Source organism: Eublepharis macularius, chromosome 2 (genome assembly GCF_028583425.1).
Source record: "Eublepharis macularius isolate TG4126 chromosome 2, MPM_Emac_v1.0, whole genome shotgun sequence".
Classification (NCBI taxonomy): Eukaryota; Metazoa; Chordata; class Lepidosauria; order Squamata; family Eublepharidae; genus Eublepharis; species Eublepharis macularius.
Window position 1 is genome coordinate 83272008 of NC_072791.1, and position 27980 is coordinate 83299987.

At 43.4% G+C, this 27980-nt stretch overlaps 1 protein-coding gene across 1 annotated transcript in view; it reads right to left on the reverse strand.

The window, feature by feature from the left end:
* The window catches only part of CD82 (CD82 molecule), an 89846-nt gene that overhangs the window by 17462 nt on the left and 44404 nt on the right, over positions 1-27980 (reverse strand). The window contains exons 2-5 of the mRNA XM_054971302.1: positions 27335-27415; positions 14235-14307; positions 10537-10661; positions 9537-9611 (exon numbers count right to left, since the gene is read on the reverse strand). Coding sequence (XP_054827277.1) covers positions 9537-9611; positions 10537-10661; positions 14235-14307; positions 27335-27397 — 336 coding nt within the window. The 5' untranslated portion in view covers positions 27398-27415. The remainder of the gene's footprint in view (positions 1-9536; positions 9612-10536; positions 10662-14234; positions 14308-27334; positions 27416-27980) is intronic.

Genomic DNA, 27980 nt, shown 5'->3' on the forward strand with positions numbered 1-27980 from the left:
TAAGACTATTTTCAAATGGTGACTGATGCCTAAAGGGTGCAGTGCTCTCTCTGCTTGCCTGACCATGGAATAAGGAATCATCTATGCTGAGATCATCATGACTTAGCCCTTAGAAGTTTGCTTCCAGAATGGAATCCAATTCATATATTTCTGGATTTGCGCCTCTGAGCACATGCAGAGTGCAGTATTGCAGTTTTCTCCCACACATGAAGTATTACATCAGGAAGGCATGGCTTCCAGATTAAAGCTGCCTCATTGCTCCATTACCACTAAAGGAATCATACCCAATTATTTGAAATGCCAACACCTTAATGTTCACCTCTTTGCTAGTCACTGCTACGCCAACCCTAAGTCCCGACAATGGCCTCATGCAAAAAGGAAATGCAGCTTCTACAAAGCATTTGACCAAATATCACTGGACTTACGGGCACGTGAATTTGTTATAATGGAGCCATTAAAATGAACAAATCTGAAGTTCCCAGCCATGGCACATGATGGAAGAGAAATCACTGTTTAGTAAGAGCTTTTTCTTTTCAGTCTGGGGCAAGGGAGGGAGATGATGCATACACTTCCTCTTGTACAAGCAGATCTTTGACCCATCTCAATCATTTATAGAAGTGCTTATAATAATCAAAGCTAGCTATCAAACCCAAATTTTATTTCTTCAGCATCAGCGGTTAGTACAGCTGGAATAGCTATTCTGGCATCATGAGATGGGGTTTAGTTCTCCACAATTTTGTATGGCATTAGAACTGTGCTTTAGGTTTGCTTTCAGTGAAAGTGGGACGAAAGGTCATAGCAACAAATATATACATTGCCTTGGGTTTCTGTGCTTCCCTCAGATATAAGTCTTCTAATGGGCTGCTTTAAAGAGTGCAGCATTAATAATGTGGATTTGCAGGAAGTGGAGCAAAGAAATAAGACCCGAGGTAATAAAACCACACACATACCCCTGCCTAATCCCTAAAGGAAGGCATGGCACAGCACAAGAAAGGAAGAATACAGGCACACACAGCTTGATGGTAGTAATTTTAGAAACTGCCTTTCAGGAACATTCAAGTGGCTTATAAATTATTATTGTAACTATAGCTAAAGTATTTAAAAGAGACCAAATATAGAAGCTGAAAACAAAAAAGAAAGAGAGAGAAGTTACTATATCCAAAAGCTACTGTATAAAACTGAGGTACAAGACTAGAATGTGAAAGAGGTACCCCATACTATCAATGTAGTACAAATGGCTGCTGAATAAAGGCCACTGAAAGTGTGAACTTATTACTTTGGAAGGTATGCACCTTATCTAGCAAAGGTTGAATCAGACTTCCCAAAGCGCTAAACCACTGTCCTACAGCACCTCAGTCCTGTCATTATAGTCTGCCCCCATCAAGTCTACCATGGAATCCCGACTCAGATTAAGCAGACCCACAGCTGTAGGGGACAAACTAGATGTTATGAGTAACTCATGGCTATCACAGGGTCTTCTGCAGCCCAGCAGGGGACCAATTCTGATCAGAACAGCAGTTCAGGGGGAGGAGCAGCTTCAGCCTTCCTCCTTGTGCCATTTTCCTGACACAAAACAGCCCTGGGGGTATTTTTTGCCCCACTGGAGGGTTTCATGAGCACATGCAGCCCCCTGATGGGGAAAACATCCAGTTAAGTGGGCATTCTTTTCTTAAAGTTGCAGGCATTATTTCTCCAGTGTATTTTCTTTTTTAGATTTCAGATTTTTCTGTAACACTGGGACTTCCTTCAAGTTTGTAGAGAAATCCCCAAGGTAGCTAACAATTTAAAATATACATAACAAAATCATATTTTAAAATGATTAAACCAACACTACCACCACATTATTAAAACAGTTAAACCAGAACTAAAACATAAGACATAAAACCAACCATGAAAACGATGGTTGTTGTGGATTTTTCGGGCTGTATAGCCGTGGTCTTGGCATTGTAGTTCCTGACGTTTCGCCAGCAGCTGTGACTGGCATCTTCAGAGGTGTAGCACCAAAAGACAGAGATCTCTCTGTGACACTGAGAGATATCTGTCTTTTGGTGCTACACCTCTGAAGATGCCAGCCACAGCTGCTGGCGAAACGTCAGGAACTACAATGCCAAGACCTCGGCAATACAGCCCGGAAAATCCACAACAACCATCGTTCTCCGGCCGTGAAAGCCTTCGACAATACAACCATGAAAACCTTTCAGAAGAGGGGGACGAGTTCTACCCTTCCATCTTTCTGGTGAGGTTGTGACCAGAACTATTCCACAAAGCATTTGGAGCAGTCCAAAGCTGGGCCACTGGAAATACGCGCACAGGGTGTTAATTGCATTTTTTAATTTTATGCTTTTAATTAAGATATTTTATATAGTTTATACATTTTATGTTATTACCCCTCTCCTTGGGTTCTGACCTGATTAAGACAAAGGTGAGTTTATAAATATTTTAAAATAAATAACAGGATTTAAATGTAGATGAACAGCAATCATCTAGGTCCTTCCCTTTAGGAAAGATGAGAACCCCTGTAGCATGATCCCTCTAGATCCCGTTCTGACTTGTAGTCCCAAAAGTTACCACAGTAGATGGCATTTAAAGCTACCCAAGGAAATCAACAGGGACACCCAGATCCTGGCCTCTCCATCTCCTCGTATGGGCTGTCTGCCATTTCAGAACTAAAGCCATAAAGAAGACCAACCTGTAGTTAAGACTGGGCACATCATAGGAAATATGCTCCTGGGTGCGGACAAGGAACAAGCGTCTCCTCCAGTAGTACTGTTCCTTAATGGAGTATTTGCTACCTAAGCTTTTCCTCATAGGGAAGAGTTCTCAAACTTAAAAGTGCTGAATGTGACAAGGGTAAACTGGCCATCTGGGTGGCAGACACTTGGTGTTTTATAGTTTCTTTTTTCTTAGCTGCTCTTTCTCTAGAGGTTTATAAAGTTGTACATGGGATAGAAAGACCAGATAGATGAATTTTCCTCCCTTTTTCATAATAATAGAACTTGCCGATAGTATGCAGTGACAGCTGCTAGTTTTGCTGGCTTTGAAAGGGGATTTGTGACCATCTGGCATTACATTCTCTAATTTAATTACTTACTGCCTCCTTTTCATCATCAACTATATTATGTGCCCTGAGTTCTAGTTTTATGATTTATTTATTTATATCATATTTGTATTCTGCCCTCTCCGCAAGCAGGCTAAGGGTGGATAACAACCTTAACATCATTTAAAAACATTCCCTATTAAAACATTAAAACATCATATAAAAATAGCAGCACTCTTTGCCTTGCAGGCAGCAATACAACTATTAACGAGCAATACAGCAGTACAACTAGATATAGCACCACAGTAACAGCAGCTGAAAAACAAACAGTGGTGGGCAGCTTTCACAGGGAGGGGGGTAGATGTTGCATCCTCTGGCCAGTGGAGGCCCAATATCAGCCATGAGCCTGGTGGAACAACTCTGTCTTATAGGCCCAGCAGAAAGATAGTAAATCCTGCCGGGCCCTGGTCTCAGTAGACAGAGCCAGGACTGAGAAAGCCCTGGCTCTAGTTGAGGCGAGGCAGGCCTCCTTGGGGCCAGGGACCAATAACAATTGTTTTTCTCCTGATTGGAGAGTCCTCCGGGGAATATACAGGGAGAGACGGTCCCTCAAGTACGCTGGCCCCAGTCCACACAAGGCCTTATAGAACCTTGAACCTGATCCAGTACTCCACTGGCAACCAATGCAGCTCGCACAATATTGGTCTAATATGCGCCCTATTTGGTGCTTTCATAAAGACGCACGCTGCTGCATTTTGCACCAGCTGCAATCTCCAGGTAAGGCTCAAGGGTAGGCCCACATAGAGCGAGTTACAGTAATCTAACCTAGAGATGACCGTTGCCTGGATCACTGTAGTTAAGTCACAGGTAGACAGGTAAGGGACAAGTTGCCTGGTCTGCTGCAGGTAGAAAAAAGAGGACCTGACAACTGCTGCGATCTGTGCCTCCATTTTCAGGGAGGCATCCAAGATCACCCCCAGGCTCCTGACCCTCGGAACTGGCACAAGCTGTGCCCCATCGAGGGCTGGGAGCCGGAGTCCTGAACCCAGTCCCCCATGGCTCAAGTACAGGACCTCCATCTTTGTTGGGTTCAGTTTCAGTCGACTCTGTTTCAACCAATCAGTCACGGCTGCAAAAGCTGTTCTTCTGTGGTTTCACTCACAGCAGCAGCAATGGAAAGCAGGGGTAGGATTTTAAATACACACCCTTCTCCATCCAGTATTTTGGCTGAGGTTTCTGATGGCTTTGGGATGTTCATACAGATCGGAGTGAGCAAAAGAAGCAGGCAAGAAAGAACAAGATTTTCCTGCAATGCAGAGCACTTGTAGGACACTGCTAATAGCTTAAGGACTTGAAAAATGTTCACCAATAGCATAGGATTCCTGCTGCACAAACCCAGAATGTCACATCAGCAAAAAGCAAGTTTTGACTGTGAAACGACATACAGTGCAGGCATCTGGGCTGCTGTCTGGCCACCCTGACTGTGAAGTCAGCCAGGAACAGTGGAATGTTTCTCAACTTCCCCTTGACAACAGTTTGGGCTCTATGTAAAGTAATACAAAGGTAAAAAAAAAGAGTTTCCCCATTTTAAGTACTTAAATATTAGTCAAACTCCAGAAACAGATCACCTGATTTCTCTCCAAATTTTGTGTTAATTTAGTAGTCCTGTATATAATATAGCAGTGCAGTATGTGGCCTTGGAAAGAAACACTGTTTTCCACTGACTGCTGTGCTTTTAGCCTGGGCAATAATCTCTCTCTCTCTCTCTCTCTCTCATATATATTTCTGTATGAAAAGGAAGGCTTTTCATAATTATGAGAAACCACTACATATACATTTCTCATAAACCAGTGGTGCCAGCAAACTGCTGCTAGAGAAAGCCAGGTATGGATTTTGATGTTCTGAAGCTTTCTAAACCTAGCACCTACCTCTTGCCCCCATTGGTAAGCTGCACGGCGGTCACTGTGTTTCTAGAAATATATTGCAGCACATGAACATTGTAATACATGTCGTTGAAAGCTTGTGTCAATTTAGTTAATGAAAGGGTTAAAGGACCCATCGCTTGCTATGTTCTCATATACAATATGCTCAGTATCGACTAAAATGGAGGTGGCACTCCTGAGAGCGTCAGAAAATATGTGTGAGGAGGCAAGTTTGTAGTATGTTTAATCTTAACGTCCATGGATGTACAGTGCATTTTCACTGGATTACTTGAGTTAATGTGAATAATAATCAGTATATAATAAACTTGAGCTCTTGAGGTAGAGGAATGCAACAATTTGACTTGGACTGGAGGGAACCTTCATTTAAATGCCAGTTTAGCCATGAGATGAATCTATGTGTGAGGCTTTTAAGTTCCTTGGAAAGAGGGCTAGATAAAAAAGATGTGGATTTCAGGGCCAAGCTACACATGACGAATGACACTTGAACAGCAAGTGTATTTCTCCCTGTTCACTTGCCCTCCACTCAATCCACTTGGCGTTCAAGTGTCATTCGTTATGTGTAGCTTGGCCCTCAGAAACCCAGCAGAGCTCCCAAGAATTCATCATCTATCAACTTGTTCAACACAAGAGTGTGACATTAGAAAACAAGTGCAAGAGAAAGGCTGAGAGATTAAAGGAGACTGAGGAAGGCCTAGGAAGAGCAGCCAGCAATTCACAGACTTAATAAAGTGAATATATCAGTTCTGCCTTTCAAGTGTATTAAAGCAGGGCAGGGAGAGGCTCTTTACTTAGATCAACTATAGAATATTAGCAGTTAGGCCAGTAAAAGATGAGGGGGGCCTCCCACCCTACTGCCCTTCTAGCAACCCAGTTCCAACTGAAAGTAGGCCACTTTCATCAGTAGACATGTGGGAGAAGACTTTGGTGTGCCAGCTTCTTTCTGCCAAGAAGTCAGTGATATTTCCATTATGTGCAAAAGATGGGAGAAGAAAAAGATGAGGCCTAGGGTTGCCAGCCTCCAGCTAGAGGCTGGAGATCTCCTGGAATTACAACTGGTCTCTAGGCCACAGAGATCAGTTCACCTGGAGAAAATGGCTACTTTAGGGGTGGACTCTATGGAATTATACTATGCTAAGGTCCTTTCCCTCCCCAAACCCCACTTTCTCCAGGTTTCACCCCCCCAGATCCCCAGGAATTTCCCATTTTGGAGCTGGCAACCCTAATGAGGCCTCACGTCTAACCTCTGTTGTTGGAGTGTTGCCCTAGCAACACTAAACTCAGGCCTCTGTCTTTATCAAAGGAAGGAAATATAATGTGGAAGCTTTGCTTCTGGCTCTTCATTAACAAAAGAAGGAGAGCAGGTGAAAAACAGTCAAAGCACTAAAAGATCCTACACCCCAGAAAATCAAGCTTGCTGGTAAAGAACAGTCTCATATGCAGAGACTGTTTCTACTGTAACAAACAAATGGGGAAAACCAGGAAATTAATGACAAACCTTATAAAGTTTCCATTCACTTTTCCATTGTATTTCATTGCTTTATATATGCAATGTAGTAGAGGCATTTTGCCATGAACACATTAGCTGGATGAATACACAGAAAGGATACCCCGGGTTGGGGGGGGGGTGTTGAAGAGGGAGAGCAGCACAACTGACTGCAAAGTTCTCCCACCTGCAGCAAAGAAATGTTTAGGCAAAAACTCTTAACAAAATAGGCCAAAACTTACAGGCAGAAGACTAGATGAATTTTGCATTTAAATCAATGGAAAGCCTACATGATTTACACCTTTTAAATTGCTTCTAAAAGGACACACTTGTCCTGTGGCTCTAAAATTTGATAGATCCGATGCTTTTAATTTCATGCGATTTGGGTGTAGCACACCAAAGATAGAGACAGAAGATAACCAGTTGGGTTTCCCACTGATATAATGGGGAAACAATAATAAATGGCAAAATAAATGAAAACAAGCTAACTAATGAAAAGAACAGAGAAACGGGACAAAACTTTTCCATGCACACTCCTAATGTATATTCAATAATAATTCCATAAACCCACAGTTCTTATATATCATGTATTATAAACAGGGGAAGTGGTTAGAATTCTTTTCACAAGTTGCCAGTGTGGCTGTGGTGTGCATTTTAAACCAGATCAGGGGTTGCCAGATCTTTCTTTTATGAAAGCTACTTCAGAGCTTATCTACACACATATTACCAAGGGTCCAAAAGAAGAACACAGATCAGGAAAAGCACTAGAAATGAAGCTATCAGCTAAGCAGCACAGAGAAAACCCCTATGAAGCAAAAGCTTTTTAAAAACCTGCCTAGAGCAGATCTTTTCTGAGGTCTCCTAGGGGCTGCACAAGCTTCTCTGTAGGAGAGCTACCAGTAGATCATGAGCTACCTGTTGGGACCCACAAATTGTGTCTCTAATAGGCCGCAAATGTGCACAGGATTTTAGCCCTACACAAGTTCCAGCCACCTTCAGGAGGGAGGGCCCTTAATCACTAAGATACTGTGGCAAACCACTAGCAGGAAAAAACTTTAGAATCTCCAAACTCTTTAGCATTATTAATATTAACCCACTTTTCTCCATTCAATGAGGGTTACAATGTCAACAACAGAAACCTACCAAACACCACAGATATTTAAAGCAGGTTACTTAACAAGTCTACCTTTCCTCAATCAACTAATTCACCTGGGTATGCAGGGAGGCAAAAGCAGGAGGTAGCAGCTCTGCCATTGATGGCAACAGTCTCTCCACAGGAACCTTCCAAATATTTCCCACCAAAACAGTCTCTCACAATGAAGCCAGTTTGATGTAGTGGTTAAGAGCAGTGGGACTCTAATCTGGAGAGCTGGGTTTGATTCCCCACTCCTCCACTTGAGGCCAGCTGGGTGACTTTGGGACAGTCACAGTTCTCCGGAGCTCTCTCAGCCCCACCCACTTCACAGGATGATTGTTGTGTGGATAATAACAACATACTTTGTAAACCACTCTGAGTGGGTGTTACGTTGTCCTGAAGGGAGGTATATAAATTGAATGTTGTTATCATCATCATCGAAACATTTGCCTTTGGAGAGAGGATATTTAAGGTGATGGGAAATTAACAAATTATTTTCTTAAGTGGATAAGAAAAGTTAGCTACTCAATGCTTCCACCCCATCAAGAAAGCCCTAACTTCTTGAAAAGCAACAGGTTCACTCACAAACTAGTTTCTCTAAATGATCTAAAAAAAATCTATACAGTTCTGAAACTTTGAGTGTCACAAGTTATACAAACAAATTAGAGTGTAACTAGTTAACCACTTCTCACCAATATTGACTAAATGTATACTGATGTCAGACCACTATTTTTATTGTTCAGATTGAGGTACACAACTCAATCCATTATGTGGGCCATAACAGTTCTTGATTGGTGCCACTATGGCCTACTGTTCTTTGGCAGGGGCAGTAAGAATGCCTCCTCTCAGGGCCAAGCTACACATGACGAATGACAGTGGAGGGCAAGTGAACAGGGAGAAATACACTTGCTGTTCAAGTGTCATTCGTCATGTGTAGCTTGGCCCTCAGATGTTCTTTGAGCTGTGAGGCAGCATTCTGACCCCTCCCCCCAAGTTTCTCCTTGCATCCCAGGGGCTTGCAAACACAAGCCCCTCGATGTAACAGAGAAACTTCCTATAATGGGCTAAAATACAGATCCCACAGAACAGCTCAGAGGCAGTTTACAACTTCATCCCCACTGAGGTGAGAAATTTCTTGGAAGGAAATGTTGGTATTCCACCAACACACTCCTCAGTGTCTCAGAGTTGGAGCACAACAAGAGGTTTGGTAGAGGCAGTATATTCCACTGGGCAGTACATTGTGCACTCTCAGTTCACATGCTAGACTGTTCAAGACACCCCAACCTAAAGACCTTAAGTGTTTTCTGAGACCACAAGGAATGCTACTACTCCAAAACAGACAGAAGGGATAGGAAAGATCTGTAGAAGTTATTTACTCTACCTCCTTCCACAGGTGTGTATGGCTGGTGTGATATATTTGGGGCACCAGTAAGAAACAGAAAAAAAGTTCTAATCAAGGAACACATTAAGAGTTTGTAGGCATACTGGAATCAAGCTCAAGGACAAGAAAGAATGCATTTGAAAACAATTTACAGTTAGACGTCACCCAAGGTTTCATTTGCCTGTAATTTTGTCCCACAGTTATGTATTCTTATAATCACAGTCTTGCACACTTAAGATCAAATACTGGATATCCCTTCATTGTACTTCATCTGATGATCTATCTAGCATATCATTAACAGGTGGTTCTATCTGGACATGATGCAGATGGGTAGAACATGTTGCCAGGGGTGAGGGGAAGCATCATCACTTTAAAAAAAGATGTCTATGTAAAGCTTACTTCATGAACTTGCTTTGAGTGAAATGGAAATCCTCATTAACTAGACCTAAAGGGTAGCAAGATATGTGGTCACAGAGCAAGACTTTTACAAGTGCCAATTCATTTTAAAAAGTGGTGTGTGTGGGGGGGGGTGCAGCAGGAAGTTATAAGTCACTTACTACATTCCGTTGTAAATAGATGATCAGTCCAGCAGCTATCTGACCTATCAGGATCAGCAACAGGCAGGTGAAGTACTGGAAGAAACAGAAATACAAACACTCCAAGTTATTTTCTATGCCCTAGGATCCTATTATTATTTATGTCCCACTTTTCTCCCTAATCAGGACCAAAAGCAGCTTGCCACATCATACTTCCCTCCTCTGTCCCATGCCTACAACCACCACCTTGTAAAGTAGGTTAGACTAAAAGATTATGACAGACGGCAGTCACCCCATGAGCTTCCATGGCAGACTGGAGATTCAGACTTTGTTGTCCTAGGCCTTAATCTGACACTCTAACTGCTATGCCATGCCAGCCCTAGAGACCATAAAATGTGAATATATCAAAGACAGCCAGAACTACAGCTTAAGAATCAGTTTGCTTTCTCTTCAAAAACATTTGTCTCAAAGAGGTTTTCAATGTCCACCTGCTCATGGAGAGCAAGCAGCTCAAAGAATCTACGGAGCAGGTTCCCCCATAGCAGTTCCAAGGACTTGGCACAGATTTACACTAGGTGCCCTTGGAAGCAGAGCAAGTAGCTCCACCAAACCCCTCCCAAAATTCCTGGTGTTAACTGAGGCACATCTCAAGAGACCTTCAAAACTGCACGGGGGCAAAAGGAGGGGGGGAGTATTTTCATTTGGCATAGGGCAAAAGTGACACCTGGCAGGCCAAAAAAGAGACTCATGGCTGCTGGCACCGGAGAAGCCGCTGTGGTTGACAGTAACTTCAAAAGAATTGTACAGAAAGATCACCTTTGTGATACAAGAACATCATACTGCAGATGAGTGAAGCCAAGAAACTTGTCAAATTACTCTCATCTTGTTGGCATTTCTAAGTGTGTCTCCATTGCTTGTGGAGATCAAGCATCTTACTGTATATGCTGGTCTCTATATCAGTTTTTGTTAGGAAGAACCTTAGATAACCTGGGGTTTAAGTGTCTTTGTCTGTATCACTCACCAGTCCCAAGAGACATCGAATCTCATTGACTGCTCCAATGCAGCCAAGGAACCCCATCAACATGGTGACGGCCCCAACTCCAATGAGAATATATGCCCCAGTATTTAAGGATGATGATGAGGTTTCTGCGGGAACCAGAAGAAAAATATAGAATATTTAAAACAAGCTACTTTACACATTCACCTTTTAATAGGAACGCAAGGCATTTATCCGCTCCACACTTGAACAAAAAAAAAGCCCCAAAAGAAGCTGAAGTACCATGTGTATCAATTATGAAATACTAGCATATTTCCATTTTTGCTTCTCTTATGAGTAAAGCATATGAACGTTTGGGTCACAAAGATGGGTCAAGAGACAGGGGCAAGAACAGGGGGACTGTAGTTATTAGACAATCACTAGCAGGGACTTGCAAGAATCCGGGGGGGGGGTAATGACTCCAGGGAGCCATACCAGCTTCCATGCCCTTTCCCCATCATTGCACCATCCTAATAATAATATAATCGATAATCGTCCATAGGGGAGACCCGTCCGGCCCCCTGACTGCTTCATCAGGCGAAGGGTCTGATGCTGGACTAGGATTCCTTTCCCTATCAGGTTCAGATGGTAGGTAAGAAAGGGACAACCATGGAATATCATCCTGTCTCTCAGAACCTGGATATTCTAGGCTTCTCAAAGTGGAATTTACAGAATGGCTTCTGTAGAGTTCTCCTGATTCAAGCTCATACTTCGAGGGTTGGAAGTGTTGCCTATCACAGCACTCATGCGAGCAGCATGGATGCTTACTGCCATAGGTTCTACACCATGGTAGTTCAGGAGGGATGGGTCCTTGAATCTTGCCTTCCTCAGCTAAGGAATGGTAAGAAGGAAATCTGGAGTGAAAAGATGGAGTATGAGGTGTCTCTTCTAGGACGTTTTCCAACTGCTCCTGTCGAATAAGGTGTTTTGTCTTGCTCTTGGCTTTTTTCCTAGGAGGTTCAAGAAAGTCGGTAACCTTCTCGCTGGTTCCTTCTGGTGTGGCTCTGTTCAGGCTGGATGCTTCTGGTTCTATGATCTTTGGATCCAAAGAGACCAGATCTGAGGCAATTGTCAGATCCACGGTCTGCACCTTCAATACTCTGTTGGTCAACTCAGCACGATTCTTCTTGGTCTTCATCTTTGGAGCCAATGTCAGATCCAATCTTGATGGGGAAGTTGAAGACAGGTGTCAGATCCGAGGGGCCTCAGTGAAGCTTTCTTGGTGTCATTATCAGCCTCGAGATGGATCCGAGGCCATTAGAACTGATCTGGCCAATTGCGATGATGAGCATCAGATCTGAGCAGGGGAACTGGCTCTTGGAGTTGACAGCTGAATGGAGATCACTCAGTTCCCGCTAGCCATGGAAGGGGGAGCAAGTTTGGTGACTTCAGAAGCTCTCATGGCCCTCTCCCAGAGGAGCGCTTTCAGCCTTGCAGTTCTTTCAGTCCGAGCTTTTGGAGTAAATTTTTGGTAATGTTCAGTAGTTCGAACATTATGCCCTTCCCTCAAACATTCGAGACAAATGGAGTGCCCATCCGTTTTTGTCATCTTCGTTGCACAACTGGCACAATGCTTAGAGAGTGCTTTTTCAGCCATTCTCATCCAACTTTCTCTTTCTTTTCTGCTAGATACAGCAGAGAGAGGAAACAAGAACCTTCCTGGCCAGCAGCGAAGAAGGAACTGAGGGTAAGGGGGGTGCCAACTCCCGTGGCATGCATGGTGGGAAATGCTGCACATGTGCACTGGGGAGCTAGGAGCCCCCTAGTGGATTTTAGCTTTAGAACTTTGCTGATCGGCAGGCCTGCGCATGCGCAGTCCCATGAGGGACTGCACTAGAAGATGGACATTGAACATATGTACCACTCACTAACTCCTCCCCCCATGTTTACTTCCTGGCTAAGCAGAGGGACTGCAATCACCATGACTATTCCCAGAGACTGCTACACAGAGATGAGAAACCTGGGTGAGGATGGGAAAATGTCACCCTGTTATCCTTCTCTCTACCACTGACAAATTTTGCAGGTTTACACTTGTTTCTCTTCTTTGCTGGTTTCTACAGGATACAGAAGCCAGCTACAGAAAAGAATTTATGAAATATTCTGGAGAGTCATCCAACTTCTCAAGCATTTCTTTACAGGCATAAATGCTTAAAAGGTATTTTTTTTTGCCAAAAAGAAAAGTGGCTTTCTTGCATATTTTCTGTGCTGTTATGGGACTGCAGCACCCCCACTCCCTTATACATTTGTACAGAAACAGATACAAGGAGGTTTCTCATCAACTGTACAGTGTTCACCCAACACAAGGAGCTTTAAGGAAGAGTGACAGCTCTCAAAATTGTGACTGACCTAATGAATGTCACAGGAAGCCTTTTCAACTTCAACTATGATCTCCAGGAAGATAGTTGAAAGAAATTATAAACACTGAACTCTCCAAGGAGCTTTGTTCTCCTAAAGTTTTCCCAGCCAGTTTGAACATTTAGGAGGTGGCCATGAAGACAATAATGAGTGTATCTTCTACAAAATTGTATGTAGGCCATCCTAAAGGGGACCACTGGAAATTTAATATCAACAGTGGCTAAATTGACTTCACATGCAACACACCCTGCACGGCCTCCTTTCCAACTGTACAGCCAAAGCCTTTCAAAAATCATAGCAGAAAGACTGGGCCTGGACACAGCCCACAATTTTGCAGCACGTCTTTGCTATTCAAGGAAAATTCCACAGACCTCATTGGCAAGAGGCCTCCACTGTTTCTATTCCCTCTTGCTCCATCATTTTTCCTGCTCTGGGAAAAATGCCAAAGAAGTACAAGAAAAGATGGGGGCAGGCCTCTCTGGCAACACAGTGGAATGCCCTGCTGTGTACAGTTCCTTCTAAAGACTCTGTTAAGGTTACCAAAGCAAAAGGGAGGAGGAAACAGGAGAGGAAAAGGCTTCATCTGCAAATCTCAAGGAAGGAAAGAAGCAAGAACTACTCCTGCATGCACAGCTGAAATCCAAACTGAAAAACAGGGCTAAATGGAGTTGACATGCAGGAACGTTCCAAGCCCTTGGCAACACAAAAAGCCATCAAGATCAGTGCTTTTGTGGTGAATGGCTTGGTAAGAACTCGTTTCAGCTGCTCATCCTATTTAGTTATGAGTTTTGGTTCCAGACCACAGAGGGAAAACTAGGTCACAAATCAAGCCCTCATTTCTGCAGCATGAAAAGGAGAAATAGTTTGGGCTGACACTTCTTAATGTAGTCCTTTCTTGCCATTTCTCCCTTGAATGTACATTGCAGCAGTGACCCAGATACAAACAGTTAAATATGCAGAAATGGAAAACACATCACATGTTGTGTGCGGGGTTTTTTTGTGTGTGTAAAATACACTCATATGGTAACTTCACGTTTCACAGACTTTTGCAGAAGAGAACCACAGTTAGCCAACAGTACAGATTTACTCAAGGCTAATGCTCTCAGTCTGACCCAGCATAGCTTCCCAAGAAAAAGCAGATTAGCTACAAAAGGTTCTCTTAAATCTAGCAGGAAGCCCGCTCTGCTTCGGACTGGGATCTACAAATGAGCTGTTGGTTCAGACAGGATTCCTGTTGCAATTTAATGAGCAAAATAGTTCTCTCTCTTAATGGGTGTATTTATGATGCTAAACAGGGAAAAAGCAAAACCACCAGAACACTGACTTACGCAAAACATAAATGAAGCTGTTTTTGTCGACCAAAATCCATATTCCAAAGCCCAGAATCACAGCACCCAAGATCTGGAAAACAAAAGACAACACCGTGACAAATATGTAAGAAGAGAGGCAGTAGAGAAAATGTAATAGATCAGAGGCTCATCCCATTGTCACTCTTTTGCCCAAGACATTTCTACACATGTCCAGAACCAGGCAGCAGCATATGATAAGCATCTTACTCGGTTGTAGGAGGGAAGCCTAAAGACAAACAATAGATAGACAACCGATTTTAAAATATGGGATTTTGTTTCATTTTCACGCTAAATCAAGTCCAAAAACTTCACTGCTCAAGAATTTAGTTTATAAGAGGGGTCAGACAAATACATTTGGAAGCTCAAAAGCAGGATATGAAGGTAGCATCGTAACTTGCATTTGGTATAAAGAGGTATCCTGCCTCTGTACATCGAGGCTCAGTTTAATTATAATGGCTTATAGACCCCAGCCACCTCTTCTTTATCCCTCCAAACCTCTTGACACATGAGCTACTCACTTTGTTTTTATAACTGATCAGTTTAATCATCACCAAAGTTTCCTCAACAATGTTACTGGCAAGTAAATCAAAGAGTTGAGCTCATTAGACAACAGCAAACACATAATATGCACAATGGCTCAGTTCTTTTGCAAATCTGTTACAGTAATTTCTGGCACATTTTGAGGCTATAGATAAAAAACTACAGTTCTTTCAAGGCTTCAGTTTGTAAAGGTCTAGCAAGCATATGTTATAGAGCATCTATACCAGCAACCTATGCAGGAATTGCCTAGAAGATACCAAATCTACTTGATATAAAGTATCTTAGTTTGTCTGGGGCATTCAATTTTCATGAGCCATACAATTTGGGGAGTGGAGCATAAACCTGCAGTTCTACATTTACTTACTCCCCAGGTAAGCCCCAGTGATATAAAAATGACTTACTTCCAAGCAAGCACAACTAGACTAAGGCTGTAAACCTGCTAGTTTTTGATAATGCAAACAAGAGGCTACGCATAGGGCATTTAAAATAGGAAGTTATGACAATTCTAAGATGGGTGATTCAGAAGATTGGGGTGGGGTCATAGTTCTCAGGAAGGTAGAAACCTGGACTACACTACATCAGGCTGGGAGTGGGAGCTCATATATATGCTGCACCAGAAAAAAAAATCCCTCTCTGTATAGAAAAGAAAACTGGGCCCCACACTCATTCACCATAGAAATCTCCCTTAAAAGCAAAAAAGCTAAAAGGCCATTTCAGATATGCACTTTTACCAAAGTCCACATGGATACAAGGTGTTCACCATACATAAAATGCATGTTGAACCTCCCAAAACTACTCTGTTAGCATAGCTGTAGCCAGGGCTTTTTTTCTGGGAAAAGAGGCAGTGGAACTCAGTGGGTTGCCCTCAGAGAAAATGGTCACATGGCTGGTGGCCCCGCCCCATGATCTCCAGACAGAGGGGAGTTTAGATTGCCCTCCGCACTGCTCAGCGATTGACCTCAGCGGCGCGGAGGTCAATCTAAACTCTCCTCTGTCTGGAGATCATGGGGCGGGGCCACCAGCCATGTGACCATTTTCAAGAGGTTCTGGAACTCCGTTCCCCCGCATTCCCTCTGAAAAAAAGCCCTGGCTGTAGCAATGACTACTGTGGAAATAGACCTCTGGAACAGCTGCAAAAAGGTTTTAACTTATAATGTATGATCATTATTGTATGGTCATTGTATGATCAAACTACTGAGTGAGGCAACAGAAAACTAATTCTACTGTGCAGGCTCATGTGATCTGCATGAAGATATTTGCCTGCAAAGACAATCAAGTGAAGCTACAATTCATGCAACATTTATGTAGCAGCAAAACTTTTGGCTATGACCCACAATACAACAAGCCAATTGTTGCAGCTCAATTGCCTTCCCAAGATATTGCCAACTGGCACCTATTATTTATCACTGGGACACTGGAGAGATCCGAATGGTCCAATCATTAAACCACACAATACAGTTTTGCTTTCAATCAGGTTGCATGGTTCTCTAGATGCCTTGTAGAAGCCAAGCCTCTCCAAGAATCTCCTTGGGTGAAGACTTTTCTGCCAAACTCTACAGCTAAAATTTGTCATTCTATTACTAGAAAGAAACTCTCCTATTCAGCAGTTTTGTGCTACAGCTTCATTCCTCTCCTATTCAGGAATCATAGAGTTGAATGGGATCTCCAGGGTCATCTAGTCCAACCCCCTGCACAATGCAGGAAATTCACAACTACCTCCTCCTCTGCCAGTGACCCCTGCTCCATGCCCAGAAGATGGCAAAAAACCTCCAGGATCCCTGGCCAAACTGGTTTGGAAAAATTGCTTCCTGACCCCAAAGTGGTGATCGGCATTACCCTGAACGTGTAAGAAAAGGCCACAAGAACTAAGCACTGCCTAGGTTCACAGAATCAACATTGCTATCAGATGGCCATCTAGCCTATGCTTAAAAACCTCCAAAGAAGGAGAGCCCACCATCTCCTGAGGAAGCCTGTTCCACTGAGGGACAGCTTTAACTGTCAGGAAGTTCTTCCTAATGTTTAGCCAAAAAACTTTTGATTTAATTTCAACCCATTGGTTTTGGTTCAACCTTCTGGGGCAACAGAAAACAACTCCACATCATTCTGTATATGACAGCCCTTCAAGATGGCTATCATATCGCCTCTCAGTCATCTCCAGGCTAAACATACCAAGCTCTTTCAACCTTTCCTCATAGGACTTGGTCTCCAGACCCCTCACCATCTTCGTTGCCCTCCTCTGGATACATTCCAATTTGTCTATATCCTTCTTAAATTGTGATGCCCAAAACTGAACACAATACTGTAGGTGAGGTCTAACCAGAGCACAGTAAATTGATTCCATCACTCCATGTGGAGTTGATACAGCCCAAAATCACATGTCTTTTTAGCTACCAAATCACACTGCTGACTCATGTTTAGTGTATGTTTTACCAAGACCCCTAGATCTTTTTTGCACACGCTACAGCGAAGACAAATTTCCCCCATCCTGTAAGATGGAGAAGATCCAGAAATATAAAGACTGGGAATTTATATATATAGGACATGTTAGAATGCTAAAAAGCAACAAAGCCCAATCAAGAGTGTTCCCTTGAACTCTACATGTCAACCAGTCCCAAGAAGCATTCCTTGGAAATTAGGGTGGCAAGACATCCTAGGGGGTGCCAGAAAATTGCAGTAATCCAGGGGAAGATCAAGATAGACAAGCTAAAGAAGAAACTGAGAGGAAACATAGAACTTTCCATAGTTGCAATTCCCAAAACTGCAGAATTTGAGGAGAGGAATGCATCAGTTCAATCTTCCCTTGAAAATCTGGGCATGAGGCAAACTTGACCATACTGCTGTTGACATATGAGAAGTGACCCTGGGGCATCATCTTAGTTGCTATGTTGCTGACAAAAGCCAGAACTCCTGCTGAACTGCATTCCTAGAGGGCTGTTTGTTGCCAAGCAAGGCAGCTAAACATTCAATACTGCTGTAACCATAGGACATTCCATATTTGAGTGTTACTGTTTTAAAGGAGAGAACACAAGAAGCTGCCTTATACTGAATCAGACCATTGATCCAAAGTCAGTACTTTCTACTGTGACTGGCAGCGGGTCTCCAGGGACTTGGCTAAAGGTCTTTCACGTCACTTACTACCTAATCCTTTTAATCAGAAATCCCTGGAGAGGCCAGGGATTGAGTATGGAACTTCTTGCATGCCAAGCAGATGTTCTACCACTGAGCCTCAGCCCCTCCCAAGAGAGAGGAAAAAAGAACAGGTAAGGTGCACAGTAAATAGACCAAAATGGGGCAGAGACATTAGTCTTTCTGTTGGCAGCTTTAGCACTGGATCAAGCAAACGATTTGGTCAGTTCATGCTTTCCCCCTTTCCAAGATTTAATTTGTGAAATTGCACCAAGGCATCCGTACATCTGAGGCAGTTAATTAAAAGGGAAGGGTGGAAGTAGACTACCCAGGTAGCCTTAAGGTAGCCTTTCAGACTAAAAATCTGAAAGGTGTAATTGATGAACTGACGCTACAGGGCAAATTGTAGAACTACAATAAACTGAGAAAGAATGAGATACTGGTTCAGATTTGTCATCAGTCCTAGACTGATCACCAGAAATAGTAAACGAGTTTGTACTTGTATATTGACACACACCACCCCCCTCCATGGCAGTGATAGTGGCAGAGAAACAGTATTTCCCCACCACCGGTGCATCCTCACAGTGTAGACCTGTGGAACTCTTCCAGGTGCCTATTGAGTTCCAACCTACAGGAGGTGGACTGCTCTGCAACCCACTGTGAACATTTTGCCAAACACTTTGAAGATGAAATATCTCATATCCATTCTAACTTGGAATCTACATTAGTAGTGATAGGATCAGATGGTCCCAGGGTGCTCATTTGTTCAGTTGTATGGGATACCTTTCAGCTTGTCCAAAATGTGAACAAGATTCTCAGAAGTTTGAAACATACCACAAGCTTGTATGATCCTTGCCCTCCTGGCTGCTGAAATCTGCTGGGTGGTGATGGTGGTGGCGGACAGTAAATGCCTCCTTGAGCAAGGGGTAGTTACTCCTGCCTTGAAGCAGGCAGGAGTGTCTCCACTCCTAAAGAAATCCACTCTGGAGAGTTGGGTAACTACTGTCCAGTCTCAAATATATCACTCCTGAGTCAGGTGGTTGAATAAGAGGTGGCTGGGCAACTTCAGGGATTTCCCTCACCAGTTAAGATCTTCTTCCCAAACTTCTCCACCTGGAGAAGTGAGCCAGGTTGCCACCAGAGACAGGGCTTTTCAGTGGTGGAACATTCCCCCCTGCTTGTGGCTCATCTGGCACCTACTTCAGTCTTGGGCAGCAGGCCAAACGATTTTTTTCTTTAGTCAGGCTTTTAATTGAAAGCTTTCAAATACGTTATGGGCTGTTTCTAGCCTGTCTATCTGATGAAGGGATCTCTGGCTCTTGAAAGCTCATACCCTGATTCGGTTTCGTTTTCTCAGCCATGTCGGACGCTCCTCTCCGCGGGTCCGGGAGGAAGTGCCCGAGCCCCTGACCGGGCGGCTGATCTGCAAGGATTAGCCCCCAGGACTCCCAGTTAGGGAGGCAGGGTCCGGGACGCTGCGGGAAGAACCCCCCCGAAATCTATGCGGGGGGGGGAATTGCCCGTTTGTCCCTATGGAGGCCGGCAGAGGTGCGCGGCGCCTTGAGTGCCGCCGGGCAACGAGAAACGGCAAATAAAAGAAACAGGCGGAAGCCTGCAAACAAGCGAATCCCTTCTGTTCTACAAGCGTTTGTGAAGGAGCGGTGGATCTGAAGAAGACTCGCTCTTCCCCTTCGGTGAGTTCCAGAATTTGGCTGGCGCCCCCCCCCCCCCTAAAATGGCTGCAAAGAAGCAAAGTCCCGCTCTGGGTAAGTCAATCTCGGCTACCTTGCAGAAGGGAGAGTCGCTGGAAGAATTGGTGCGCAGGGCGGTGGTGGAAGCCATAAAACCCTTTGTTGACAAGCTGAACGAAACTGATCAAAGGGTGGGCTTAATTGAAAGCGAAGTGAAAACCATTAAGGAAGCAGCGGGGGGGGCAGAGAAGTCTGCTCTGGAAAGTGCGTCACTTGTGAAGGCTACGAAAAAAGAGCTGAAGTTGGTGGAGAACCAGCTGATCGGGCTACAGGTGGAACGAACGCAGACAATTTTGCGCCTCCAAAACGTGAAAGAGGAGGAAAATGAGGATCTGTGGGGTTTGGTCTCGGAACTACTGGCGACACCCGCGAGGACAACTAAAGAAGAGGTTAAAAGCGCCATTTTGGAGGTCCGTCGGGCTTCTTCAAAATATGCAATAAAGCGACAGCTGCCTCGCGAGATCATCATTGACTTTTCATTTAAAAAGATTCGGGACACTATCCTATATAACTCATACAATGCGGATTTGGACTTTATGGGCAATAAAGTCAAGATTTTGAAGGACGTTCCATTTCTAGTCCGGAAAAGACGTTTTAAGTACAAAAAGTTCGTAGCTCTTCTGAGGGACCGCGGAATAAAGTACAAATGGTTACTTCCGGAAGGAATATGGTTTGGACATAAAGATCAAGCCTATAAGATATTATCAGAAGATCAACTAAGGGATTTTGAGGAGAAAAACCCGGAATTCCAGTGCACCAAGCAGGAAGAAAGGGAGAAGTCTGGGGGGGGGGGGGAGACGAGCACCGCAGTTGCGGCTGCTCAGAGAGAATTGCGTCCGGGACCCAGAAGGGGGAGGAAAGTTTAATTAGAATTTGGAATGTGTATTCTGTATGATTAACCACTCCATCATTATCTTATTGAGCTTTTTTTTTTATTATGGCAGTATGAAGGGAAAACACTGAAGTGTAGTGTTGATTGTAGGTTATCCTCCCTTTTTTTTCCTATTCTCCCCGCCCCTTTCCCTTTTCTCCATCTTTTCCCGTCCCTTGTGATAGTCTTGTGTAGTGTTTTGTATACTGAAAAAAAATAAATAAAAAGCTCATACCCTGGAAATCTAGTTGGACTTTAAGGTGCTATGGGGTCCGAATCTAGACTGAAACTGTTTCAATCCATAATGGACTCTTTGCTTGTTTTAATATATTGATTTTTATACTTGGTTTTTATGATTTTATTGTTCTGTTGTTTCTACCTTGCAAATTATTTCAAACAGGTCTCTAGAAAAGCAGCATATAATTTAAGGGGGGGGGGGGGCAGAAGGTGCCCTGTGTGTATTTGTTTTTAAATGTGAGCATTTCCATTGGTTTTTTAAGTTTACAGAACAGTTGCAATGACTTGTCTTGCATGATAAAGAAAGTGTTTATCTATTCTCTGAGGTAGAACTTAGAACACAGAAAATACAAAAGATGCCTTTAGGTATGTGTACAGTGTTTTATACACACCATTTAACTGTGCAACTGTTTTAGAAATTAAATACCAAGGACCATTGCAGGAGGCTTTGAAAGAAATATGCAAGAATTCACAGCATGTCAACTTGTTCGTCAGTAAGAGGGCAAATCAGAAGCTTTAAAAGTATTCAGTTTTTTCTCAAAAAAACAACAACAACAGGAATATCAACATTCTGCACACCAGCTTATATGAAGTAATAGGTATTTGGTTTAATTCTTGAGATAGACATCATAATTTATGCTGTCAGCCGAAATCCAGAGTTTCACTCCACTGGCCGAAAGTTGACCTATAAAGAAGTATGGAAATCCAGACAAACTTGAAAAGCATGAAGTAGTTCAAAAAGCAGTCAACACAGCTCATCTGCCTCACAGGGACTACAGACAAAGTGTAGCCTTTGCAAAGATGACACTAGGGAGCAGTAGCAAGAACAGCAAGACTATATAGTCCAGTGGATACTAACATACTAGCAGGAAGCCTGATATGAGTATCTTAAGAGAAGAATTATGCATTATAGCTACCATATAGAACCTCCTTCTCATGTAAACATTTTACATGGACTAGCTTGCCAAACAGTAGGTATGCCAGCCCACTGGGTGGGAGAAACTTGCTCCCAGCTGCCCCCCCCCCCCACTGAAGGGAAGGTGTGGGGGATGCTGGGCAGAGAATGTGGCCAAATGGTGCATGCTTTGCAAGCTGCTGATGACATCGTTCCCAGTTTAAACTGGAAGTGATGGGGTCTCAGCAGGCCTGATTCTTTAAGAATCAGCCCCGCTGAGACTGAGTCGCTTCTGGTTCAAACCAGAAATAATGGCATTGGGAATGTATGGAGCGCACGCATGAAAGAAGAGTAGCTGTGCCCCCCCCCCCAGGAGTTTCAACATAGGGGGACCTGGCAACCCTGCCATGCAGGCAGTCTGACTTTATTCTATCATAGCACCTTTTTCCAAAAAAGCAGATTTTTGCTTGCAGCATGGAATAGTGTCAGTGTGGAAGACACTGCCTAGAGACCAGCTGCTTCCTATCACCTGTGGCCAAGGCCAGAGGAAGTCAAGCAAAGCCTTTATCAGAAGTGCCTCTTCAAAGAGAATTCCAGCAGTTGTTCCCCCAACCAAGTTCCCTTCTCCACTGTTTGCTTCTCTCTTCAACAAGTCATCTCCCTCCAGAGACTTTCCCCTTCTCTGTGCAAAATGTGGGAAAATACTTTTCCATTTGAATCTGCGCTTATTTAGCCAAACAGCTTGGATCCACCTCCTGTCAGATCACAGCCATCCCAACAGGACTCCAAAACAACATACTTGGCTTGACTGACCAGAAAGAGAGGAGGGGAGGGGTATGTGCATAGACTGGAGGCAGATGAAGACTGAAAATCCTCACTGATTAAAGTATTGTGGCAAAGATGAGTAAGGCTGTTATAGAGCAAAGCTTTTCCCACAGGCCGTCGTGAGGTACCTCGTCTCTTCCCTCACCCCACTCCAATCAAGTTTCCTTCAGATGCTCTCACCCTTTGCTGAGAATGCAAGCTCATGGGCTCTAGGGCAACTTTTCACAGAAGACAGAGCCAGAAAAAGATACCTGACATACAACCCATCCCCTGAATCATTACACATTTTATGCAGCATGCAGGTGTGCTATATTTATACCAGTTCATATATAATACAATACACAGTAAACCATAAACCAGAAGTGTGTAAATATGCCACACAAAGTGTGCAATCCTTCCCTTCCCTAGCAATGCTTCTCCTTTATGGGCCTGGCATGAGTCTTCAGCGGTATGTTTGGTAGAGGAGACATTATATCTATGGCTGCTTCTCAGGAACACTCCTCAGGACCCATTAGGTACTGGAGAGTGGAGACGGCCATGATGAATGCTGAAGTGCAGAACCTGTGTCACTCTGGGTTATTCCTTAACCATCTACATTAGTACTGCTGGAATCAGTGTGGCTTGAAATGGGCCATAAGGGCCTGGTGGAACATTAGTGTTGCAGCTGTAGCCATAAGCTAGAGGAATGACTTGTTTAGTGAACAGGCAGGGGCCAATAAAGTGCATATCCAGTTTGAAGAGGGCCAGTACCAGGTTGGTGGCCAAATTAGTTTCGCAAACTCTGGAGAAATTGCTGATTGTTGCTTTTTGCCTACCTGTTTCCCAAACTTTGGAGAAGTTGCCAATTGTTCCTTTTGCCCACCTGTTTTGGCATAGGCTAATTAGCTTGCAGCTCTTGCAGCATTTGTTCAGCAGCAGGGACAGCAGAAGAGGCGGGAGGAAGGGAAAGCAGGAGTGGTGTCCATAGCTGGCACAGAGCAAGTTCTGCTAGTCAGGAAATTTACCATGCACAAACTCAACTAGTGGAAGAGACAATACTTATCTTCCCAATAGTTCTGTAATGTTTGAGGTAGTATTCTAGCACAGCACCAGTAAATTTGGTATGATTATCATATTAAGTCGGGGAGGAGCTTGTTGCTGAGGAAAGGTATATTTGAACTATATATAACTGTGCATAACATGCCAGAATTTAACTATGAACTGAGATCCATGGTTAGAAATTATGGCTTGGATTCTATACCTTGTTTCCACTTGTGCTCATCTTCATCTGTTGTGGAGGCAGTCTGCTGCTGTGGAGCACATTCCTCTGGCACTAAGCAGTTTTCAGATCCTTGAAAGACATTGGTCTTGTGCCTATTCCAACTGACAGCAGCTCTGCAGGGCCTCGGGTAAAGGAATTTCACATCGCCTACTACCTGAGAGCTTTTAAACGGGGGATGCCAGGGATTGAATGTGGGACTTCCTGAACGCAAAGCAGTTGCCGTACCACTGAGTCAGGGCCCCAGACCATTAAGCACAACTTTAAAGTTAAGCTACCCAGTTCCCTCTAGGATAAAAGGAGAGATTTGAGGGTTATTTTATTTTGGTTTTAACTGTAAATGTTTTTAATCTACTATAGTAAACTGCCTTGAACTACAAGGAAAGACAAGGTAAAACTGTTTTAATAAATAAATAATAAAAAGGGGGCAGATGGGAAGTTCTTCGTCTCCAAGAGGGATTTTGAGGCCTTAGTCCTACCCACTGCCCTTGTTGCTGTGGCTCTTTAAGATTTTTCCATTATATGCTAAACCTTTGGCCCCTGGCAGCTTTAATCGGAATGCTGATTGCTCAGAGATGGAAGCAAAGCAAACAGAAGACAAAAAAATACAGTGGTGAAAGCAAACTGAAAACCAGCTCCAGATGTCTCCCAGATGCACCATCTAAGCCAGCTTTTCTGCATGTACTCTTACAGTATTCCATGCTACATGATGAAAAGGTAGCAAAGGAAAAGAAAACCATTCATTCACAAGTTTTTAAAACAGAGTTTCTTATTTACTAATACAGAGTATTTGAATAAGAAGGTCTAAACTGGAGGATGTCTAATGCTGCAGTTTCAGCTAACATGCAGCAGTGTATCTTAGAAATATAGACCAAAACCAGAAGAGCACGCACTTTTCACTTGCAAGCTTAATGTGCAAGTTTGTCCTTTGCACATCTTCCCTGTTGTGCACAAGCTGAACATGCTTCTGCTCTTTATATGCTCAAGATAATTGCAAGTCAACTTTTTACCCTTTAGTATACAAGCAGTGACTTCAAAGCACAAAGTCGAGGCAATGCTCAGCTTCCTTTCCACAGGAACACCCCTTTAGAAAAAAGGTTTTTGAAATTTGTGAAGCACAAAGAGAAACAACCTACTTGTAAATGTACCATAGCAAGATACTTTGCCCAGTACCGTCCATTCACTTTTGACCTTAGAGGAGGCAGGATGAATGAAGGGGGGGAGGGGGAGGGGGAGGGAGGGAGAGAGAGAGAGAGAGAGAGAGAGAGAGAGAGAGAGAGAGAGAGAGAGAGAGAGAGAATGAATATGAAAGGTTTTTCTACTAAACTTCCAGACTGAGTAAGTATAAGTCCTCTACTCACTGCTAGAGAAGTAGGCATACAAAGCCTCTTAATGTTGAAGAGGGGGCAAAGTGCAGAAAGCAGGGCTAGCTAGGCAAGGGAGCATTCCCGTGTAAACAGCTCTATAACCCCTCTTTAAATAAAGGATAGGATCTCCCCTGTACTCACTGTCACATTGGAAGACACTAGTCCCTCTGCCTTAGAAACCTGGAACTTGGCACGGGAGACAAGCATTCAGGTAAGCAGTCAATATGCTTACTGAGAACATTACAAAGAGAGCCCTCTGCTGACCCTACAGCAGAGCAGGAACAAAGTGAACTTCGATGTACATTGACATTGACAGTCTGTTCTTTGCTCAGTTTTTCTAAAAGTAGACCCGTTGCTTATCTTAAAACTGATTTGCATTTTGCAGATAGTAACATAATGCATTTAAAAGTTCACATTTTATACTGCATACACTTTTCAGCCTCTTTTGTCCTTTAGTGTATGCTATACTATACACAGCTATTAGGAATAAGGAACACCAAACACATACAACTCAGACTGACTAATGAAGCCCAGGACTTCTCCAGGACTGTCATAAATCATGAGTCTTACAGACATTCCTTGGCCTGACAAAGAGCCTTCTATAGCTGTTCACACATTTTTGTGTTGGATAGGCTTGAGAACTGTGCTGTGAACTGCTGGAGAGGACGACACTGCAAGCAGAATTACACCCTTCTACATCCATTAACTTAACACAGTTTATACCTGCTTAGGGCTGCACTGTAGACAGCCTAGTCCATTTTTTTTTGTTTTTGTTGGCAGTAATAAGTAGCATCATTTTAAGATATAACACAATACAGCAATCTAAAGCCACTTTCGAGAGCACAGTATATTTAGGCAGCTGTGAAATGCACGCCCCTACCAAAGCCCAATAGGAAAATGTCTTTCCAGAACTGACTCATCGCAATATCCAGATTCTGCCCTCTCCATTAGAGCTGTGTGATCTGGCTTTCTGATCCAGCTTTTATAGCCGGATTTATGCCAATTCAGCATAAAATCCCAAATCAGATCCAGGAAGCCAGATCAAGACAGCTAGATTAATCCAGCTTAATACAGCAAATGTAGCTTCAGCCTATTCTGAGTCTTCCTGGGCTTTCCAGCAGCAGGAGGAGGGAGGGAGAGGAGAGAGCCAGGCAGAAACTCTCCTTCTTTGGCCTATGGAGATTCTTGAACAGGAGAAAGCCTTTTTCAAACTGCCTGCAAGAAGTTAAACAAGCAGGCTTGATTCAGAGCAGATTCCATTTTGTGTGGAACTGAAACTGGGGAGAAATTGTGGCTGCAGGCTGGTCTTGTTTGCTATGGCCTGCTCTCTTTACCTTGGATTACTGGATTTATCTGCCTGCCTCTCTGCCTGATCTCGCTGCCCCTGCACAGCCTTCCTGAGAAGGGCCGCCTGACTTCACCTTGTTTTTGAATCCCCTAAGACTCTTTTCTATGTTTTGGGGGAGTGGGGTTCACTGGCCTTGTGTTGGGCTGGGGACTCTCCCCTTGGCCAGTGGCTGCATTGCCCCTGTGGGTTTCTGCCTGAGAGCCAGCTTGGAAATTTTCTCACCAAAGGAAACAATGGAGAGTGGCTGGGGGCACCTTGTTCAGGGATGCATAAAACTGGACTCAGGAATCCGCTCTCCCTGAAACTCTGTGGGTCTTAAGTGGACAGTCAGGAGTAGGCACCCTGCAAAATTGATGGAATTTGCTCGAAAATTGACGCCCCCCTCCAGATTATTTTCCCCATAGGGAATAATGGTCAGATAAATTTGGGGTTCTTTAATCTTGCTGACCTGGATTCAAGAATCTTATCTGGATTTAGGGGTACCAAATATTTTTGGTTTCCTAGAAACTTGGATCCAGATCAATTGAGATTTTTTTGGTGCACAACCCTACTCCCCGAACTCCATGGCATGACCTTTAATGTCTTGATCAAGCTTCAGATTTAATTTCAACATCCATTGACAAATTATTCCTTCATTGGATAATAAATATTACTACAATTTGATCTTATTCACTTTCCCCTGTTAGAAGCCTATTGCATTGGAGTTTAGGTAGGCAGGCTGCTTCCTCTGTCCCCCTACCCTCACCCCAGAATTTTTTATGTCTTCTTACCAATATTATGATTCCCTCATTTATTAGGCTTAGGGTTTCACTTATCCTTAACTTAGACAAGCCACATAGACTCCAGACCCCAACTACTTACAAAGAAAAGCAGGTTGAAGAGGAAAAGGAAGTACTTTGTAACTTTCAGGCAGCCAGATCCCATCTTCTCTTTTTATAAAACCTGAGCAAAACACAAAAAAGTCCACGTGAAAAAATAGCTACAAGAACATGCATCTTCATACTCTGTCATTACTTGTCAGGAAATCGGAGGAGTCCCTTTGCCATCTCCCCCACCCCAGAATGCAAACACTTCAACTGATTATACAAAGCTGCTTTTCCTAGTGAGGAGGAAGATATTTTTTCCTCATTAAAAGAGAGAATATAGACCATCACCATGCCCCACACACACTCATTTCAGTCTAGCATACAAAGGAACTAGCACACAGTACTGTCGATTCTGGTAGAGGCATCAGGACCCAATCTTTTCTAAGCAATTGGATAAATTCTTTCAGAGCCCTGCTGGTCATGACAAGAGATATCAGAGATCAAATAGGGTTGAGTCATCACATGCATGTGGTTTTACAATGCCTCCCAGTAATGCATACCCTTTCTATGGCTAACTCCACAGAACAAAGGCAGTTACCAGTTCTGTAACAAGTTATCAGAGATACCAGTGTTCACATACCTGGAGCAGACTCCATTCATATAGCCTCCACATTTTTTATCTTTTTTAAAGGTGCATTTAA